This window comes from Sinocyclocheilus anshuiensis, unplaced genomic scaffold (assembly GCF_001515605.1).
Source record: "Sinocyclocheilus anshuiensis isolate Anshui unplaced genomic scaffold, SAMN03320099.WGS_v1.1 scaffold702, whole genome shotgun sequence".
NCBI classification, from domain to species: domain Eukaryota; kingdom Metazoa; phylum Chordata; class Actinopteri; order Cypriniformes; family Cyprinidae; genus Sinocyclocheilus; species Sinocyclocheilus anshuiensis.
The window spans coordinates 334,313-352,172 of record NW_015548184.1 but is presented as its reverse complement, the minus strand read 5'-3'; the positions used below and the strand labels follow the sequence as shown (position 1 = coordinate 352,172).

Genomic DNA, 17,860 nt, shown 5'->3' with positions numbered 1-17,860 from the left:
TTGTCCTATCCTAACAAACCATACATCAATGGAAAGCTTATTTATTCAGCTTTCAGATTATGCGTAAATCTCAATTTCCAAAAATTGACCCTTATGGCTGGTTTTGTGGTCCAGGGTCACATATTAAAGATGATAGAAAAGTTCAGCAAATCTGATTTTTTTCTGTATGTAGTGACACACTGCAGTCAGTAAGAATTTGTTTTTCAAGAAACAGACCCCTTCATCTTTTTCTTTTTGCCACAGTAAATTGTGTTTGATGCCACCTTGTGGATTGGAATCTTGTTGCAGCTTTGTTTTCCAGTGTCTTATACTTCTGGCTGTAGTTTTTGGATCTGTGGAAGAGTGAAAATTAAAGTGTAATTCTGTAAGATTTCAAACAGTAATCTGCAGTCAAAGTATTCTTTTAAAAAACTATTTTTTTTTTTTTTTTTTTTTTTTTTTTTTTTTTTTGTGCCCAGAACTGCATGATGGGATTGGACCAGGAGCAGGTGTGGATTGGTTCTCAGGACTCCGTCATTTACATAATCAACACTTGCAGTATGCTGTGCCATAAACAGCTGACTGAGCACCGTGGAGAGGTCACAGACTTCGCCCTGGAGAAAATGAACCCTGAGAACAGATCAAGGTGAGTATTGGACAGTAGCAACATATCCTGGCTGCGGTTGGATCAGACCAACTGCATTGTGATCATTCTTTATCTAAAGTTATATATATAAGCTATATATAACATATATATATACACACATTTTAATTATATATTTTATTATTTATTAGTACATTTAGTTTATTATAGATGGATCAAAAATAAAGATAAATATTATTTACTCCAAAAATACAATTAACCGTGTCACCAGCAGGTGGCAGCATTGTTTGTGATATTTTCTGTATATTTGGCAGCTGAGATTGAGAATAGAGATCACAATATGAAGCAATATCATTTTGATGTGTTCTCCAAGCCAAGCGCAGGTGTATTCCTGTAGTGCAGATGGCACTGTGATCATTTGGGACGTCCCTTCTCTGAAGGTGAAGAGGCAGTTTCATCTGTCCTGTGACAGACTGCAGTTCATTCAAGTTTACAATGATGCCTTATGGTGTGGTAAGTTTGTCATCAGCCTGGCAAAACTGTCCAAAACTGTTGTTAACTAGAAGCTCTAATTCATAGAGTTTTTACATACATTTTACAAAAGTGTTCAGATGGCCATTTCTGAGGATTTATTTTTTTTTCTTTTTTTGGCAATGGATAGCTTGACATTATTGAGGTTAATCAGGATATATATTATTTAATTTAAATGTAGCATGCGTTTGTTGTTTGTGAAGGTGCTAGGGATTGTGTCATGAAGCTGAGTCCCAGTGGAGCTCTGCTTTGTAAGATTTCCCTCCCAGGTGAAGTGAAAACCACATCCTTCAGCAGGGTCGCACTGCTTATGGAGGTTTGTATCATCTTCTCACGGTATCAGCTGTAACCAAATATGACCCCTAAATATGATGATCCCCCTTCTTAAAACACACACACACACACACACACACACATATATATATATATATATATATATATATAAAGTTCCATTTATACTGTATAAATGGGTCTTTATACATAAATACAAAAGGCATGTTTTAAATTATAAGTCTTTATTTATAATTCTAATAAGTGAGTATTTATGGTATCTCTGTGAATGTGATGTGTTGCAGCTTTGTTGTTTTTTAGTGTGTAGTTTTTCCTTGCTATTTGCACAAACACAATTGACACCCAAACAGTCAGAGAGGTCAACCATACCACTAAATGGTATGAATTGCATAAAATTATAATGTGCTCCGATATAATCAACGATCTCAGGCTCTTGTTATGTGTTTTTATAGAAAAGACAGATCTGGACAAGTTTTACAGACTCAGCAGAGCTTTGTGTATGGGACTCCAGCGACCCCGTCAAACCACCTAAATGGGTCATACTCCCCAACTGTAGTGGGGTCACCTGTATGATCAGAGTGAAAGATCAGGTAAGATGTGACCTTTTACATGACATTTCCATGGTCATACCATATATATATATACACACACACACACACACACACAAGACATGGTCTCCTCTTTCTCTTTCTTTAGGTCTGGATTGGTTGTAGTGGTGGTGGGTCAGGCCTCAGTAAGGTTGTGGGGAAGATCTTTGTGTTGGACTCTGAGAGCCTGATGGTTGAGAAGGAGCTTGAGGCCCATGAAGACACTGTTCAAACTCTCTTCTCAGCAGAGGACCGATACATACTCAGCGGCTCTGCAAAACGTGATGGCAAAATCGCCATCTGGAGAGTAGATTAAACAAGCTGACACAACTTGATTGTAAGTTTTATCAGCTTCATAAACAGGTGCATCAGTATATGTGACATGCAAGTTGTTCCTTAGCGGTCTAAACTTAGGGGAAGAGATGTATATGCAGTTTCCCTTAAAAAGTGTCATGTAATCCCATTAGGCTTTGGTGAGAAGAGCTGTTTATACTGGTTTTGATTGGAGTTAGCCAATGATGGCACTATGACAACCAACTAGAGTATCCTGAAGGTTGCAAAAACTTATCATAAGAGAGTGAAACAACTACTTACTACAAGGCTTTTTTTCTACAAATAGTCCTATGTTAAGAATGCTACGATCTCAACGGTCGCTGTGGAAATATATTTTTGTATTGCCTGAGTATAAGCAAAGCTGTAAAATATAAATAAGTTTATTATATCTTTTGGAATTAATTTGAAAGCTTTCAGTCTTTTGAGAGCTGTTCTTATTCCAAGAAAGCTGAATATTGAATCGGGTGACGTTTGTGGAGCTGCCATGTACACAATTTCCTGAAAAGCCCTGGATCAAAGGGAATTGAGGTCCAAACACCAGCACAGCCTGAGGATGGACTGCAGCCATAATGAGTAGATTGCGTAACAGTGTGCCAGTCCTTGTGGTGTCTCTGGAGTGGCTTGTAAGATTGTATGAAACCCTCTTTGATAGACACTACTGTCTCGGTTTTTGTTATTGTAGATCTGTATTTATTTTATATCTGAAATGTTTTGGGGGAATCTCACACATAAATGTCTGGGTTGTGTTAAATATCTTGTTTTTTTGCTTCTTCTTTTTATAACTGCATTAACGGTTTAGTTCACCCAAAAATTAAAATTTCCCTGTGTTTTACTCACCCTCAAAGCATCTTAGGTGTATGTGACTTTCTTCTTTCAGACAAATCCAATCAGAGTTATATTAAAAATTGTCCTGGGCTGGCCCCTCCAAGCCTTTCAATGGGGGTAAGCGGGTGTTGGTTGTCAACAGTTAAGAAGACGTGAAATAAAGTGCGCGCATCCTTAATAAAACGTCCCTCACACGGCTCCGGGGGTGAATAAAGGCCTCCTGTAGCGAATTCATGCATTTTTGTAAGATAAATATCCATATTTCAAACGTAATAAACACTTTTTTCTCACTTCCGCTGACTGTCATACACAGAAGCCGTTCCGGCAGATGACGCAAGATGTCGTATCGGCAAGTACCAAAAATAAAAGTATCGGTATCGGGCGAGTACTGGAAAAAGTGGTATCGGTGCATCCCTATTAAATTTGCCCTAGCCCCTCCAAGCCTTACAATGGGGGTAAGCGGGTGTTGGTTGTCAACAGTTAAGAAGACGTGAAATAAAGTGCGCGCATCCTTAATAAAACGTCCCTCACACGGCTCCGGGGGTGAATAAAGGCCTCCTGTAGCGAATTCATGCATTTTTGTAAGATAAATATCCATATTTCAAACGTAATAAACACTTTTTTCTCACTTCCGCTGACTGTCATACGCGTAAGTCATGCAGGTGGATGACGTAAGACGTATGCGTAGTGTGCGCGCCTCTGAGAAATGCAGGAGCAAAGGAAACAAAGTTTCCTTACTTTAGCAGAGGAAAACCAGTCTCCTCTTGGCTTATATCGAAATCCTCCGACATTTTTCTTTACAAATCCTCGTTTTGTGCTTCTAATTCGTGAACGGAATATTTTTTTTTTGTCTCCGCATTCGTCACTTATCACGCAACGTCGACGTCTTACGTCATCCGCCGGAACGGCTTCCGCGTACGACAGTCAGCGGAAGTGAGAAAAAAGTATTTATTACGTTTTAAATCTTTTTTTTTTTTTTTTTTAGAAATTGTGAGAAAATTGTATTGTGAAATCAGTATCGTGAATTATATTGCACCCTCAGATTTCAGATTTTCAAATAGTTGTATCTCGGCCAAATATTGTCCTATCCTAACAAACAATACATCAATGGAAAGCTTATTTATTCTTTCAGATTATTTATTTATTCTTTCAGATGATGTATACGTCTCCACTTCAAAGAATTGTCCCTTATGACTGGTTTTGTGGTCCAGGGTCACATTTTATTGGCAGTTAAGCATGTTTCCCTAACATTCTCATTACTGCATGCAAAAAATATCATTTATGTAGTAATGTAATTATATCGTCCTATCTATCATGCTGTTTTTGTGCAAAAATAAGAATAAATTCAGTACAACATCAGTAATAATGCCCTTGATTTTAATATATTTTATCCATTACAATAATGAGAATAAGGGGGTACGTTTGTATTTATAAATAAATAAGTCTTCATAAATAAGAAAAAAATGAAACAAATATTTAATAAAACAGGCTTCTTTTTCTTACAAATTATAATTTCTCACAAAACAATATGTATTTTCTTCTGATTTTAAGGTGTATATATATATATATATATATATGAACCAATAGGACAAAAATGTGCTTTACAAGTTTCATTAGATTCATTTCACTTTGTACCAGAATCTCCTCCTATATCAGCCTTTTTTCCCCCATTGAAAACAGATTATTGAATGTCATACCTTAAAATAGCAGTACTGATGTGGAGTCTGTGTTTGTCTTTAATATTCAAATAAATATGACTTAATAAACATGGAGCTGTTCTGCAACAGCCCCTCCCGCTCTGGAGGTGTTTGCAGAAGGGGCCCTTGGCTGGATTTCTGCCGCCCATGCAGAGGACAATGATTGGCTGATGTGCAACTTTCTGACCCTGGGGTCAGCCATCTAACTGTCAGACGTCATTGGAAGGAATTTTGGGGATGTGTCTGGAAGACAAAGCCAGCACACATCCATCCTGTCCCTAAGTCCCTGGAGTGTGTGTGTAGGCGTGCATTATATATCAGCGCTTTCAGAGCTGCTGTGCGTGGCATAAGAATGAATTTGTATAATTGAGAAGCAAAATAACAGACCAGTGATTCATGGAACTTATTAGTTTTGATGTCAAAGAAACATTTTGTGAGCACATTCTTGGATAAAGTTGACAAGTACACCGTGGTGTCATACTGATGTAGTCAAGTGGGTGTGATGCAATAAGGTATTTTTCTTTCCTGTTGGTGGCAACATTTCCAAATGAATCACAATCAACCCCACATTCAGTCCCCTGTACCAGTAAATATGCCTAGCTTTTTGCACAGCTATATCAGGGAAAAGACATCAGAGCAGTCCGGCGCAGAGAAAATAAACATAAAAAAGCCCAAGATGAAGCCCGTGCATCACTTTCAGGTAACTACGTTCATAATCCTGTGAAACTTTTTTGACTGTTGTCGTTAGTAACGTGTTTTAATATCGGTAATAATTTCACCACCACCAACAACGCATCTGACTTAATTTTCTAGTTTCCATGACTTAAAATGTATTATATAAAACCTACGAGGCATGGTATATGGTTTAAATATGGTTTCATTGAATAACACTGTTAAAATACAGTAATACAAAATAAACAATTTACATTATTACAAATGCCTGCAAACGGCACCAAAGGCCTGATAATTGCTGTTGTTACACTTCACTTGATCAAATCCTTGTTTAATATTGACCAAACATTTAATTAAAATATCCACTTAATTTTTAATTTTGGCCACCTTTCTGCGATAGAAATGCTACAGCCGCTTTCATTTCTTCAACAAAAACATGTGGACATCACAACCCTTACCAAAATTAACCACGGTTTTATCGTAATAAAACTGCTTAATATTATTTTGTGTGATTTCTGAATGCTTGATCATTGAATAACACTGTTAAAATACAGTAATACAAAATAAACAATTTACATTATTACAAATGCCTGCAAACGGCACCAAAGGCCTGATAATTGCTGTTGTTACACTTCACTTGATCAAATCCTTGTTTAATATTGACCAAACATTTAATTAAAATATCCACTTAATTTTTAATTTTGGCCACCTTTCTGCGATAGAAATGCTACAGCCGCTTTCATTTCTTCAACAAAAACATGTGGACATCACAACCCTTTCCAAAATTAACCATGGTTTTATCGTAGTAAAACTGCTTAATATTATTTTGTGTGATTTCTGAATGCTTGAGACCATAAAATCAATCAGACAACCATAGGTAACTGTCTAGAGCTACAATTGTAATTTATAAATAATACAATTGAATTACAATTTATTTATTTACTTTTATATTTGATTAATGTTCTATTTTGACCCCTTATAATAGGTTTTTTCTAGGGCACCCATTTGGCCAGCAGCGGCCCTGTTTAGGACAACTTGATGAAAGGTTTTGATCCACTTCAAATGTTGTCAGTGTGTATATTGAAATTCCTTTTATCGCTATCTTTTATCAAGTTAAATGTGTTTGTTGTATTTATAAATGTATGAATCTATAGATTTAGAAGCCTAGCTAGAAATGTTAAAGATGTGTTGCATTTGATGTTTCGCTGGAATTAAGGCCATGAGTTTTTTTTTTTCACAGATAAATGTTCCTACCTGTCACTTGTGTGCCGTTGTTCATAGTTATCATCATGCCATTCACATTCGCTTTGCGAATCGGTTCTACCGAATTATTCAAAAGAATCGGTTCAACAAAATGATTCACTCGCGAATCGGTCATCACTAGCAGCAGCGAGAGTGAGAGCAAGAGGGAGGATTCCGGCTGCAGATCTACTACAGACCCCACGGAGCCTGGACGGACCCACAAACAGCGCTAGCACGGGATACAAACCAAAGCCAAACACTGCGGATTACAAGGTGTTTATCAAGAAGGCGCGTTTTTGGAGACATCCGATGAAAAGCATACGGTAAATATTGCTCCTTGTTAAGAATGCATATTTTATATTTGCTGTAATAATTGCAATAACTGTGTTAGCTTGGTAGCATAGCGTGAGGGGCTCGTATTTGCACTTGGACCTGGAGAGTGGGCTTTCCTGGGCCAGCCTGACATGTTGTGTTGCCTTAGATTGTGAATGCGAGGCGTGTTATTGTATTGCAGCGTGCTTAGGATTCCCGTATCATTATGAAATTGCTGATAAAAGTCAGCGGTGCACGCTTTTGCAGGACTAATGCTCCTGGCAATGCGAAAGAGACCATACCCAGTAATTTCAAGCCATTCCCTATGTTTTCTTCCTCACTGAAAAAGCGTCGTGTCACATTTAACACCAATCTGCATGTTTAATAACCCGGTATAAATATGGCTTGCTCTCTGCTGGATTGTTATTTCGAGTTAAGTGTGTTGTGTTAGAGGCTGCGTATTGTTGTCAGACTGTTTCTGTTCACATGGTGAACTGAAAACAATAACAAAAGACAAACAGTGCCACCAGTTTAGTGAGCAGGCAAGATTTATTATAGCAGCATTGGTATATGATGCTTTCTACCAGTATTATGTGTAAAGTGCATGTATTTTCACTTAATGAAAACTAGTGCTGGCTATACAAGCAGTTTATTACAGTAGGCTATAGCCTGATATTTCGAATACATGGAGGTGGTGTTTAATATTAATTGGGATGGTTGACATTTTGACTGGTTGAAGTTTTTTCATTAATTGGTTTGATTTCACAAAATGAAAAAAAAAAGAACAACTCGTACTGGAATATAAAAAATTAGCAAGTGACCAAGATGTAAACAACCGTGTCACATTATTGATCTGTTATCAGGATTTTATTCTTTGTTCTGCTGCTTTTTTTGTTGACTTGTGTTGGACATTTCTGAATGAATCATTCTTTTGAGGCGTTTATTTCTACTGAATCTGTTGAACCGCCTTCCACAACTTGTCTTACGATATAACAAATCAGATTATTTATAAACCCACATACGAAACCGAGTTTGTTTTAAAATATAATTTTATAAAAACATGTGAAATCTAAATAACATAAATAACCTTGGTGACATAAAGAACCGCTGATTGGAATGAAATGTTCGAGAGAACTGATTCACGGAAATGAGTCATTCGTTGTGACTAGTGAGTGTTTGCGGTTCACCTGCTTTTCATGGATGTTGACCAATCAGAGCAGCGTTATATGGTGGGCGGAACCTCTGCAGGTATTTTGTAACGTTACATCATTAGCACAGGTAAGGAGCGCTGAGGAAAGAGTCTGGGAAGGTACATGGAAATACACCATGCAGTTCTGGAGTTTTCTAAGCTGTGCCAGTGCAGGTACGTGGGTCTTTGTTATAGTGCTGACATTAATCACGGACCATTGTGTAATGGTAATCATTCATTATTTAGAAGCTGCTCCAAGACAGGAAGAGAGTATTTGACAGGCATTTTAGGGTTGGAGAGCTCATGTCACATGCATATACTGTATAAAATCCCATCCAGGTGAAGCATCTCATTTGAAAACATTACTTTGTGTACTCGCATAAAGGGCATTTTTTCTGCTTCAGGGTGGAGTAGGGCCACCTAAAGCCATATTTCATATTTCCATTGCAAATGTGATCGGAAGAACTTCAGGAGGCTTGGCTTGGTGCAGAGCTGCGCTTGAGGCTGTGTTTTTATATGGTGTATTTTCAGTCAGCCTTAAAAATCTGTCCTTAAACACTAAATAAAAGAGCTGTGTTTGTGTGCATAGCCATTTTAAACGTAATTTCTTAAGTGTTTTAAAGAATGTTTTGGTTTGTTGTTTAGGTTTAGGAAATTATATTATGATTGTGTCTTTAGCTTGTTGTGCTCTTTTACATGGTGTTTTGATGCTGTTTATCTGTGTAAGTTATTAGGTTTTGTTTTTAAATGTTGTTCGCCATATGTAGGTTATGTGTAATGCATTGCAACATTTGTTTAGGACAAATTCCTGTGTATTTGACAAGTCTCAACATAGCTTTGGTCTGCTGCAGGTATTGGACTGATCTACCATGCAGGCAGGCACAGCGAATGTTGCTTATACGTTAAACAGCATTGATGTACGTTTTTAATGAAAACTATACTGTTGATGTGAGAGTTCAGTAACACCAACTCGCTTTGAAGAATAAAGACACAATTAAAGGGAGATTACAGGTTCAAAACAAGTTTAGCGCAGTTGACAACATTTGATTACTACAAAAATGATTTTGATCCTCTATTTTTCTAAAGAGCAAAAACAAGGTTACATTGAGGCACTTACAATGGAATTGAATGTGGCCAATTTCTGGAGGTTTTAAAGCAGATTATGTATTTTTTGAGCTGTAGGCTGTATTTTAAGGTGTTGTTGTGATGTCATGGCATTAAATTTGTAAAATTGAATGTAATTTCATAGAGAAAAGGTTATTAATCAGGGGCCGGATTCACATAACATTCTTAAGAAGAAATTCCTTCTTTACTGCCATTTTCTTCTTATTTTTTTAACTTAAGAAAAAAGTTAAGAATATTATTCCCAAAAATTCATCTTAAGAATATTCTTATATTTTTTCTTAAGATTGTTCTTAAGACAAAACTTAAGAAGAATTAAAATTCTTGAAAAGAATATTCTTAAAAAGCATCGTAAATAACTTCTTAAATTTAGGACAGCCCCAGACTTGTCTTAAATCCCAAACAGTAAGAATTATTTAATTAATTTATTGGGTTATTTCAAATTAATTGTTATATTTAAGCATTACAACAACACTAGCTACATATAATGCATAGTAAGACTATTAATAGGGATGTGCACGAGTTTTCTGAAGTGACAGCGATGACTGATAATGTAATCAATGATCGGTCATAATTAGCCTATGGGTGACTCTACTTTTTGCTGACTTCAAAACTCAGTAGCAACTCTAAAACGAGTAAGTTAGGGAGCTTTAATTGAACGCTTTTAATTTTAGCTTATAAATACGAAAACGAGTAAGTTAGGGAGCTTTAATTGAACGCTTTTAATTTTAGCTTATAAATACGACATAAACTTTGGCAGTATTCAGCGCACATGAATGCGCAGGACGCGTTTGCTGTAGTAGCGCGGACACATACCGGAAGCATTCACTCCGATGAGAGTGCAAAAACACAGCACAAAAATGAATGAAAAGAAATGAAAGAAATGAAAGGCTATTTTAAAAGTAACTGTTCAAAAACACGCCGCATTAAAAACATGAAGCTGAGCGCCAGTCAAAGTCGCGACGAAAATAGTGTGCGTGCTCATTATGATTATTAGTCTGCAGAAAGCGCAAAAAGACACGGAACGAAAATAGTGTGCGTGCTTATTATGATTATTAGGGTAATCTGCAGAATGCACAAAAAGACAATAAAGTGTGAGTTTAGTTCAGTGCGTCATGTATTAACTCAGATAAAGACTGTTATTTTCTTCTTAAGAAAAAAAATTAAGATGTTCTTAAGAATATATTTGAGAACTTAAGAATTTTTCAAGAATTGCACTTAAGAACATTCTTACAAACTTCGTGGAATTTATCTTAAAAAATGTCTTAAAGGTCCCATGACATGCTGCTTTTTGGATGCTTTTATTTGCAAGCCATGATGTCTCTCGAGGAAAAAAAAATATTGCGCTCGCCTCGCATGGTAGTAGCTCATTTTCTCATGGGCGGGCCAAATTCTCTGGGCGGGCAAAGCAGAGAAAGGGGAGGTAACCTTTCCCCGTATGACGACATAAAGGGAAGATTCCAGATTGGGCCATCTGAGCTTTCATTTTCTCAAAGGCAAAGCAGGATACCCAGGGCTCGGTTTACACCTATCGCCATTTCTAGCCACTGGGGGACCATAGGCAGGGTAGGGGAACTCATATTAATGTTAAAAAACCTCATAAAGTGAAATTTTCATGCCATGGGACCTTTAACTTATTTCTTAAGAAGATTTTCGTGAATCTGGCCCCAGTTTTTTTAACACTAAAGTCATGTTCCATGCATGTTTTTTACATCTTGTGGCTATAAGACTGTTTAACAAATGTGCCCCTTTCATTCTGTTGTAAGGGCTACACAGAAACCTATATTTTTTGCCTTTTTAAAGAAAACAAGGCACAAGTGGAAATTAATTTTAATCAACATTAGGCCACAAAAGCTGTTGAGTGTGTTTTTTGTACTGAACCTGGAGCAGTTATTGTAGTGTTGGGGTCAGTAGTAATATTTTTTAAAAGAATTGAATTTTACGGTTTACACCAATATATTAAGCAACAAAATTGTTTTCAACATTGATGATTATAATATATGTTTTTTGAGCACCAGATCAGCATATTAGAATGGTTTCTGAAGAATCATGTGAAACTGAAGACTGTAGTAATGGCTGCTGAAAATTCATATACCATCACAGGAATAATTACATTTTAAAAATGTATTAAAGCCGAAAACAGAATGTTACTGTTTTTACAGTTTTTTTTTTTATCAAATAAATCCAGCATTAAAAGACTTGTAAAACATTAAAAAAGTCTTGACCCCAAGCTTTTGATGTCAGTGTAGTCATGGAATACTTGTTTATTCGGTAACTTAACTAGATTTTTACCACCTATGCTTTATCCAACATTGTAGATGTGTATTTATACATTCCTTTGATTTGATATTGAATCGTATTGTTCATCTCTATTGTATCGCCTTTACTAAAATCTGAATCTTTGTTCAGTTGTCAGTCTTGTAATCTGATATTGATAGATGAGTACTGACTGTGATGGCTTATGTAGATGAATGTTTTGCCTGCATGGGTGAATATTTGTATGTTACCATGACACTGTCAAGAATTGCATTAAGAAAATTTGGTAAAGAAGATCCAGTTTCTCTTACCTGAAGAGCAGTCCAACCAGAGCACTGGAATAGTCAGGTGTATATTATTAAGCCTGGACATGATGAGTGGAATGTGGATTTATTCAGCTCAGCCAGGCCTTAGGCTCTGTCTCCTCTGGGCTATTCATTAGAGAAATTATCCTGGACCGATTTTAGGCCGTAGTGTGACATGGTGACATTTTTCCCTGTTATTATTACTATTGATTGGCAGAGGCCTGCGCTCCTAACTGCTTTAGAACAGCTGAGGATTTCATTCTGTTATAGTACAGAGTGACAGGGGTCAACACATATAGCAGCAATGAGACATTGCTGTCTGACTGATTTCTTTTTAATGGTGATTTTTACTTTTTGGGAGATACCGTTCTACAGATATCACATCATCCAAGGTAACACAGGAGCAGTGTTATTTTAGTATAATTGATGTACTATAGTTTTAGGTAATATTTTTAATTAGATTTTATTTTTATATTTTGTTTTCACTTGAATATTAGTTATAGGATTTAGTAATAGTGTAATTTTTATGTTTTTTTATACATCTATATTTTTGTTTATTAGTTTGTTTACTTTTTTATAGTTTTAACTAAACTTTAACTTTATAGTAAAAAAGTAAAAATGAAAAGGTTTTTTTTTTTAAATGTAATTTTATTTCAATATTTTTTTTTTTCACGTATGGTTCTATAGTTTAGTTAACGATAATAACCCTGCACTTTTTTTAGTCCAAACAATCAGTCAATAGGATCAAATTAATAGTAATACAGATAAAACATTCCTCAAAGCAGGGCTGTACAGTGCGACATATATGTCGCACGTGCTACAAAAAAACTGGTCTGTGCAATGAATAAATTTACCACTGTAGCACGGGTGCGATACAATTTTGCATGTTCATAACACAGCCGCTTAATAGTGTGAAGTGATTTCGTTGTGCTTGTTTGTGTGTGTGAGATTGATTATACTTGGTAGTTAGGGGTGTGCGATATGACGATTTTTGAATGTATAATTGATGTATTTAGTGTTTTATTTTAATATGTGTTCATTCAATTTCTTGAATGCTGCTAAATACTGTACCTGAAAAATGTTCTTATTTTCTAATAACAAAGATAAAATAATGACAAAGATTTTTATCTTTGCTAACTTTGCCTAAATGTCTGCCATTGTTTTTTATTTTATATTTTGTTAAGGTGTAAGAGGTGTTATGTTTCTGCACTCTTCTATTTTTAGCAAATTAAGAAAACTTTGTCTAAAACAAGTTTTGTGATGGTTTGTATTTTTTGTGCTCTGTATGGAACATCAGTGCCTGTTTAAGTGATGAACTCCATTACTTGTGTTTGTTTCAGACATGATAACAGACGTTTTATACTTGTGCTACAACTTTTTGGCCTGTGCTACAAAACTTTCAACCTCTGTAGCACCAGTGCTATGTGAAAAAAAAGTTAACGTACAGCCCTGCTCAAAGTATCTTTTTTGTTTTCCACAGAAGAAAGAAACTCATACAGGTTTGGAACAACATGAGGGTGAATAAAATGATGGCAGAATTATAATTTTTTTGAGCGAACTGTCCCTTGAAGTCACCAACTGTAAATCTGTGTCATCTTGCATTGATTTAAAGTCCTCTTACCCGAATCTTAAAACTGGTCTCAGTTCAGCATCTGTCAGTCAGCAGCAGCATGAGGGGTCTTTATGGCAGTGTCTCAGGCTCAGCGTGTGACTGCTGAGAGGAGAGATAAGAGGTTAAGAAACGGGCAAATTTGTGCGCTGTAAGCAGAGGGGGGCTTTGAGAAGGGTTTGAACTGATGGATGTCTTTTGTAGATGCTTTCAGGAGGGGTCAATCCTCTCCTCTCTGTCTCTCACTCTTACTCTTCCTTCTCCCCTGTGGCTTACAAGCCCTCCTCTGCTCTGCCCTGAGTTAAACACACACATCTGTCTCTGTTGTGTGCTGTTTTTGACTCTGCTTGCTTTCAAGAAAACAGAAAGGATGCAGGATAAATCCTGACTGGTATTTTATTTTTTAATTTTATGACTGACAACCAATAAATGGCTTGGTAGATATAAAAATGTACTAATTTGTCTAAATAAGTTACAACTAAAATAAATAATTTTAAGTGCTACATTCTAGGGTTTGGCCGATAGACGATGCCATCGATGAGCCAACATCGTGATCCCCCCCCATTCCCCCCGCAATCCACCGCATCCCAATACCATGTTCAGAAAGAAAATGACGTGTATACGGAACCCCTAAAGGGAATAAATACGAGATGGGAGGAAAGTACATATTTTAATAATTTATCTCGCAGTTATATCATTGGGTAATTATACTGTATATAAATTGCGGGCATCAGGGAGCCGCTATTAGAAAACTTGCTGGGTTGTTTTGACCCAGCTGGTTGGGTTAAATGTTTTTACCCACCATGCTGGGTTGTTTAATTTAGGTCATCTATTGTTTAAAAAGTATTATATGGCTTTGCTGGCTTAAAATGGACTGGAAATTAAAAAACACACATAGAATTACTAGAGGCAACAGCAATAATTAAAAGATGAACATTTATTATTAATAAAGAACAGAACACGGACAAAATACAAGACAAATTGAATTTATTTGGGTGAATGCAGCAGTATTCACTTATTCAGTAGTGCTAATTCTCGTGCCAGTGTGTCGCAGAAATCTGAGCCGGTGAAGGGCTGCTCTTCGCTGGGGGAACTGCGAACTTCAGACTGCGGCCTCGCGTTTCACTCGTAACGATTGCTGAAAGATGCCGTGACTGACTCCATAAACTGCCCAAGTGCCCATAAACAAACAGTACTGAGATTAGAGAACATATTTTAATATCAAATTAAATGAAACTCAGTATTATAACGAATACAATCAAGTAAAATTATAACAAATAAAAACTAATGTTATGCAAGGCAAAAGGTGTTTCCATCGTGCAAAACGACCGCTGCTGACGCATCTGACTGACATCTCGTTCTTATGTTGCACTGCGTAAAATAATACAATTTACAGAAATCTTGAATCAGAAATTTTGAATATCAGATGATAACTGATTTGGTGCTGATGTCCCTGGAAAAGATTTGATTGAGGATGTTAACATTTAGAAAGATATTTTCCAAACAGATGAATTGCTATTTGTCATAATGAGCATAACATTTAGCAAGTTTCTAATCTTAGTTTTCACTTTATTTCCTAGATTTATTCTTTGTATAAAATGCTTTGGGTGTTACAATAACTTGGCACCAGCATTTCATAATAGCAACTGATGTTCTCAGAAAACTTGTGCAAGATCATTTGGCTGTTATTCAATAAGCAATAAAGGCATCATTGAGATATTTGGGTGTCATTCTCCTTTAGCCTGCATAGTCTTACTTTAAAGATTTGTTTTTATGTTGGAAAATCCAGTTAAACCCCGATTCTGATGGTAGTTATTTGCATAGTTTCTAGTTGGTCCAAGCTGGTCCTTAATTGTCTTCCTTAGATGGTCCAAGTTGAATTAGATGTTTGTAGGGCTGTAGGGTGGTCTGGTAGAACCTTGTTCCAACAAACCAGCTGCTATATTCCAAAAACCCATTTAAGATGGTATGACATGTTTTTTTCCTCACACAGCATAGAATGTTTTTGTCTTATGTTTATTTACTGAGACATTTCTGTCCTGTTGACTGGCAGTTTTTGGAATTGTACACTGTCTCGGGTTGGTGTGATGAATCAATCAGGAGATTATGTGAACGATAACATCGATAACCTCTTCTCCTGCTCTCACATTGACAAATACCAGTATCAGTCTGGAGCTACAGCACAGCCTATCACAATAGACGAATGCTCGCTGCTTGTGCTCATTTGTGACATTTTAGCTATCTTCTCTGTTCTCAATGAATGATGGCTTCAGTGTTTGTTACTCAGAACTGTCTCTTGTTCACAATTACTGTCTGTTTTTCTTCTATTTTTTCAGTTGTGCTGTGTGAGGTTTAGGTAGATTGCCAGTTTGATAGCTGCCTGTGTTTATGAGGAGATCTCACTGGTGTTAACTCTAAAGCTGAACATAGTTCATAGAGTGAAACTTGGTAGCTGGCAGAGAAAAATAATCCAGACTTTGTGGTTTTATAGGTTTTGTAGAATACCGCAATGACCTTTGAATTAAATGCAGTCTTAGTTATGCCACCATTTTGCTGCAATCCATCACAGAATTACAAAGTCTGGCCAGTTTTTATTTGTTCACCTTTTCAGCGGAATGCAGTGTGAGATTCTAATGCTTCGAATAGCTGAAATCCACTGCTTTCCAATTAGAGCACAGTCATATTCAGCATCTACAATGAAAAGATTATCCAGTGTTCCCTGTTTAATAAGACAGACTTTTCAGCAGTTCTGATTGTCGCTCAGCCTCTGGTTGACCTGCTGATAGAGTCTGAGTAAGCATAGGGCTCAAGAATTACCTCATTCTGAGCTTTTTGCATACATAGCACTGTCCTTTCTGTGTGCCATAGTTTCATGATAATGGTCTCTGGATATAATTCTATTCTGTTGTGTGTGTTCTGCTCTATTCTGTTCTACACTATTCCAGACACAAACATTTAGTTCAGGTTTATTTTCTAACAATCCCTGGACAGAATAGTATTCTATTCTATTCCAGGCACAAACTTTTTTCATGTATATTAAATAGCTAGTATGGTCTATTCCAGACACAAAATTATTTTATGTTTAGTTTTAAGTTACTGACCCCTTCACAATATTCTATTCTATTCTATTCTAAACAAAAACAATTAGAGTTAAGTTTTATTTTAATAATCCCTGTACAGAATAGTATTAGCCTATATTCTATTCTATTACAGACACAAAAAGGATTTTGTGCTAATGAAGTCTGGACTGCATTCTATTCTATTCTACTCTATTCTATTCCAGACACAAAAAGGTTTTGTTTAGTTTTAAGTTATTGACCCCTTCACAAAATTCTATTCTATTCTATTCCAAAACAAAAAATGGGAACCTTAAAATAACTCCTGAGATTACTTTGAGTGCAGTTTTGTTTTTGTTTTGTTTTTGTGTTTTGTGTGATATATTTACTATTTTAGTAAGGAAGTTTAGTTACATCATAGTCATGAACCATGATTTGCTGCTGGATAGTTAAGAGTAGTTTCACAAGCATATAGATAACCTCAAAACAAAGACATGGACTAAAAGCCACAAATTTCTTAAGAAAGCTCTTTTAGGGAGGAAAGTCTATTGAACTAGATCAGGGGTGGGCAAACTTGGCCCTTCCAGGCCACTTTCCTGCAGAGATTTGATCCAACCCTGATAAAACTCACCTGCCTGTAGCCTTCTAGTAGTCTTGAAGACAATGATTAGCTGGTTCAGGTGTGTTTGATTAGGGTTGGAGCTAAACTCTGCAGGAAAGTGGCCTGGAAGGGCCAAGTTTGCCCATCACTGAACTAGATAGTCTAGAACCTTTTTGGCGCAGTTTAGGTTAAGTTGGGTAACTAAAGAGTTCAAGCAGGTAAGTTTCATTAAAATTTTTAGTATTTGTGTTTCCCATACATTGATTTATTTGTACAATATCAAAACTCACCGCCACAAATAGATTTTCCAAAAGGCTTTGACTTCGTTGAATAAACATGAGCACTGCACGTGTCAAAGTCGAAACCCGGTGCGGGTGTTTTTATATCACTGTATTTCAATGTCGGATTGAAATGAACGCTGTTATTAGAGTAGTTAATCGTTAGCATAAGCGCGGCTAACGCTAATATAATGATCATTTGAATGAAGTTTCTTTGTTAACTATTTAATGCTCCTATTACTTTTATTAGGGTAAAAAAAAAACAGGAGGACATGATGATATTTACTATTTTTACACACCAGAGGCGTTTAAATGAATTGTGAATCTTAAATATGCGTGTTAGAGAATGTACAAATGGTTAACATTGTTTG

General features: G+C 36.3%; 2 protein-coding genes across 4 annotated transcripts in view; both read left to right on the top strand.

The window, feature by feature from the left end:
• The window catches only part of dennd3b (DENN/MADD domain containing 3b), an 18,241-nt gene extending 15,118 nt beyond the window's left edge, over positions 1-3,123 (top strand). For both annotated transcript variants that reach the window (XM_016507926.1, XM_016507925.1), the window contains exons 20-24: positions 459-625; positions 957-1,096; positions 1,318-1,430; positions 1,858-1,995; positions 2,102-3,123. In XM_016507926.1, coding sequence (XP_016363412.1) covers positions 459-625; positions 957-1,096; positions 1,318-1,430; positions 1,858-1,995; positions 2,102-2,308 — 765 coding nt within the window. In that variant the 3' untranslated portion in view covers positions 2,309-3,123. The remainder of the gene's footprint in view (positions 1-458; positions 626-956; positions 1,097-1,317; positions 1,431-1,857; positions 1,996-2,101) is intronic.
• Positions 3,124-6,924: 3,801 nt separating this feature from the next.
• ptk2ab (protein tyrosine kinase 2ab) overlaps positions 6,925-17,860 on the top strand; it is a 71,656-nt gene continuing 60,720 nt past the window's right edge. Inside the window, exon 1 of one of the 2 annotated variants that reach the window (XM_016507919.1) lies at positions 6,925-7,084. Coding sequence is in view for 1 of the 2 variants with exons in the window: in XM_016507918.1 (XP_016363404.1) it covers positions 8,400-8,436 (37 nt within the window). In the remaining variant the exon portion in view is untranslated. Of the gene's footprint in view, positions 7,085-8,345; positions 8,437-17,860 lie in introns of those variants that run through there. The other variant, XM_016507918.1, reaches the window with a different exon arrangement.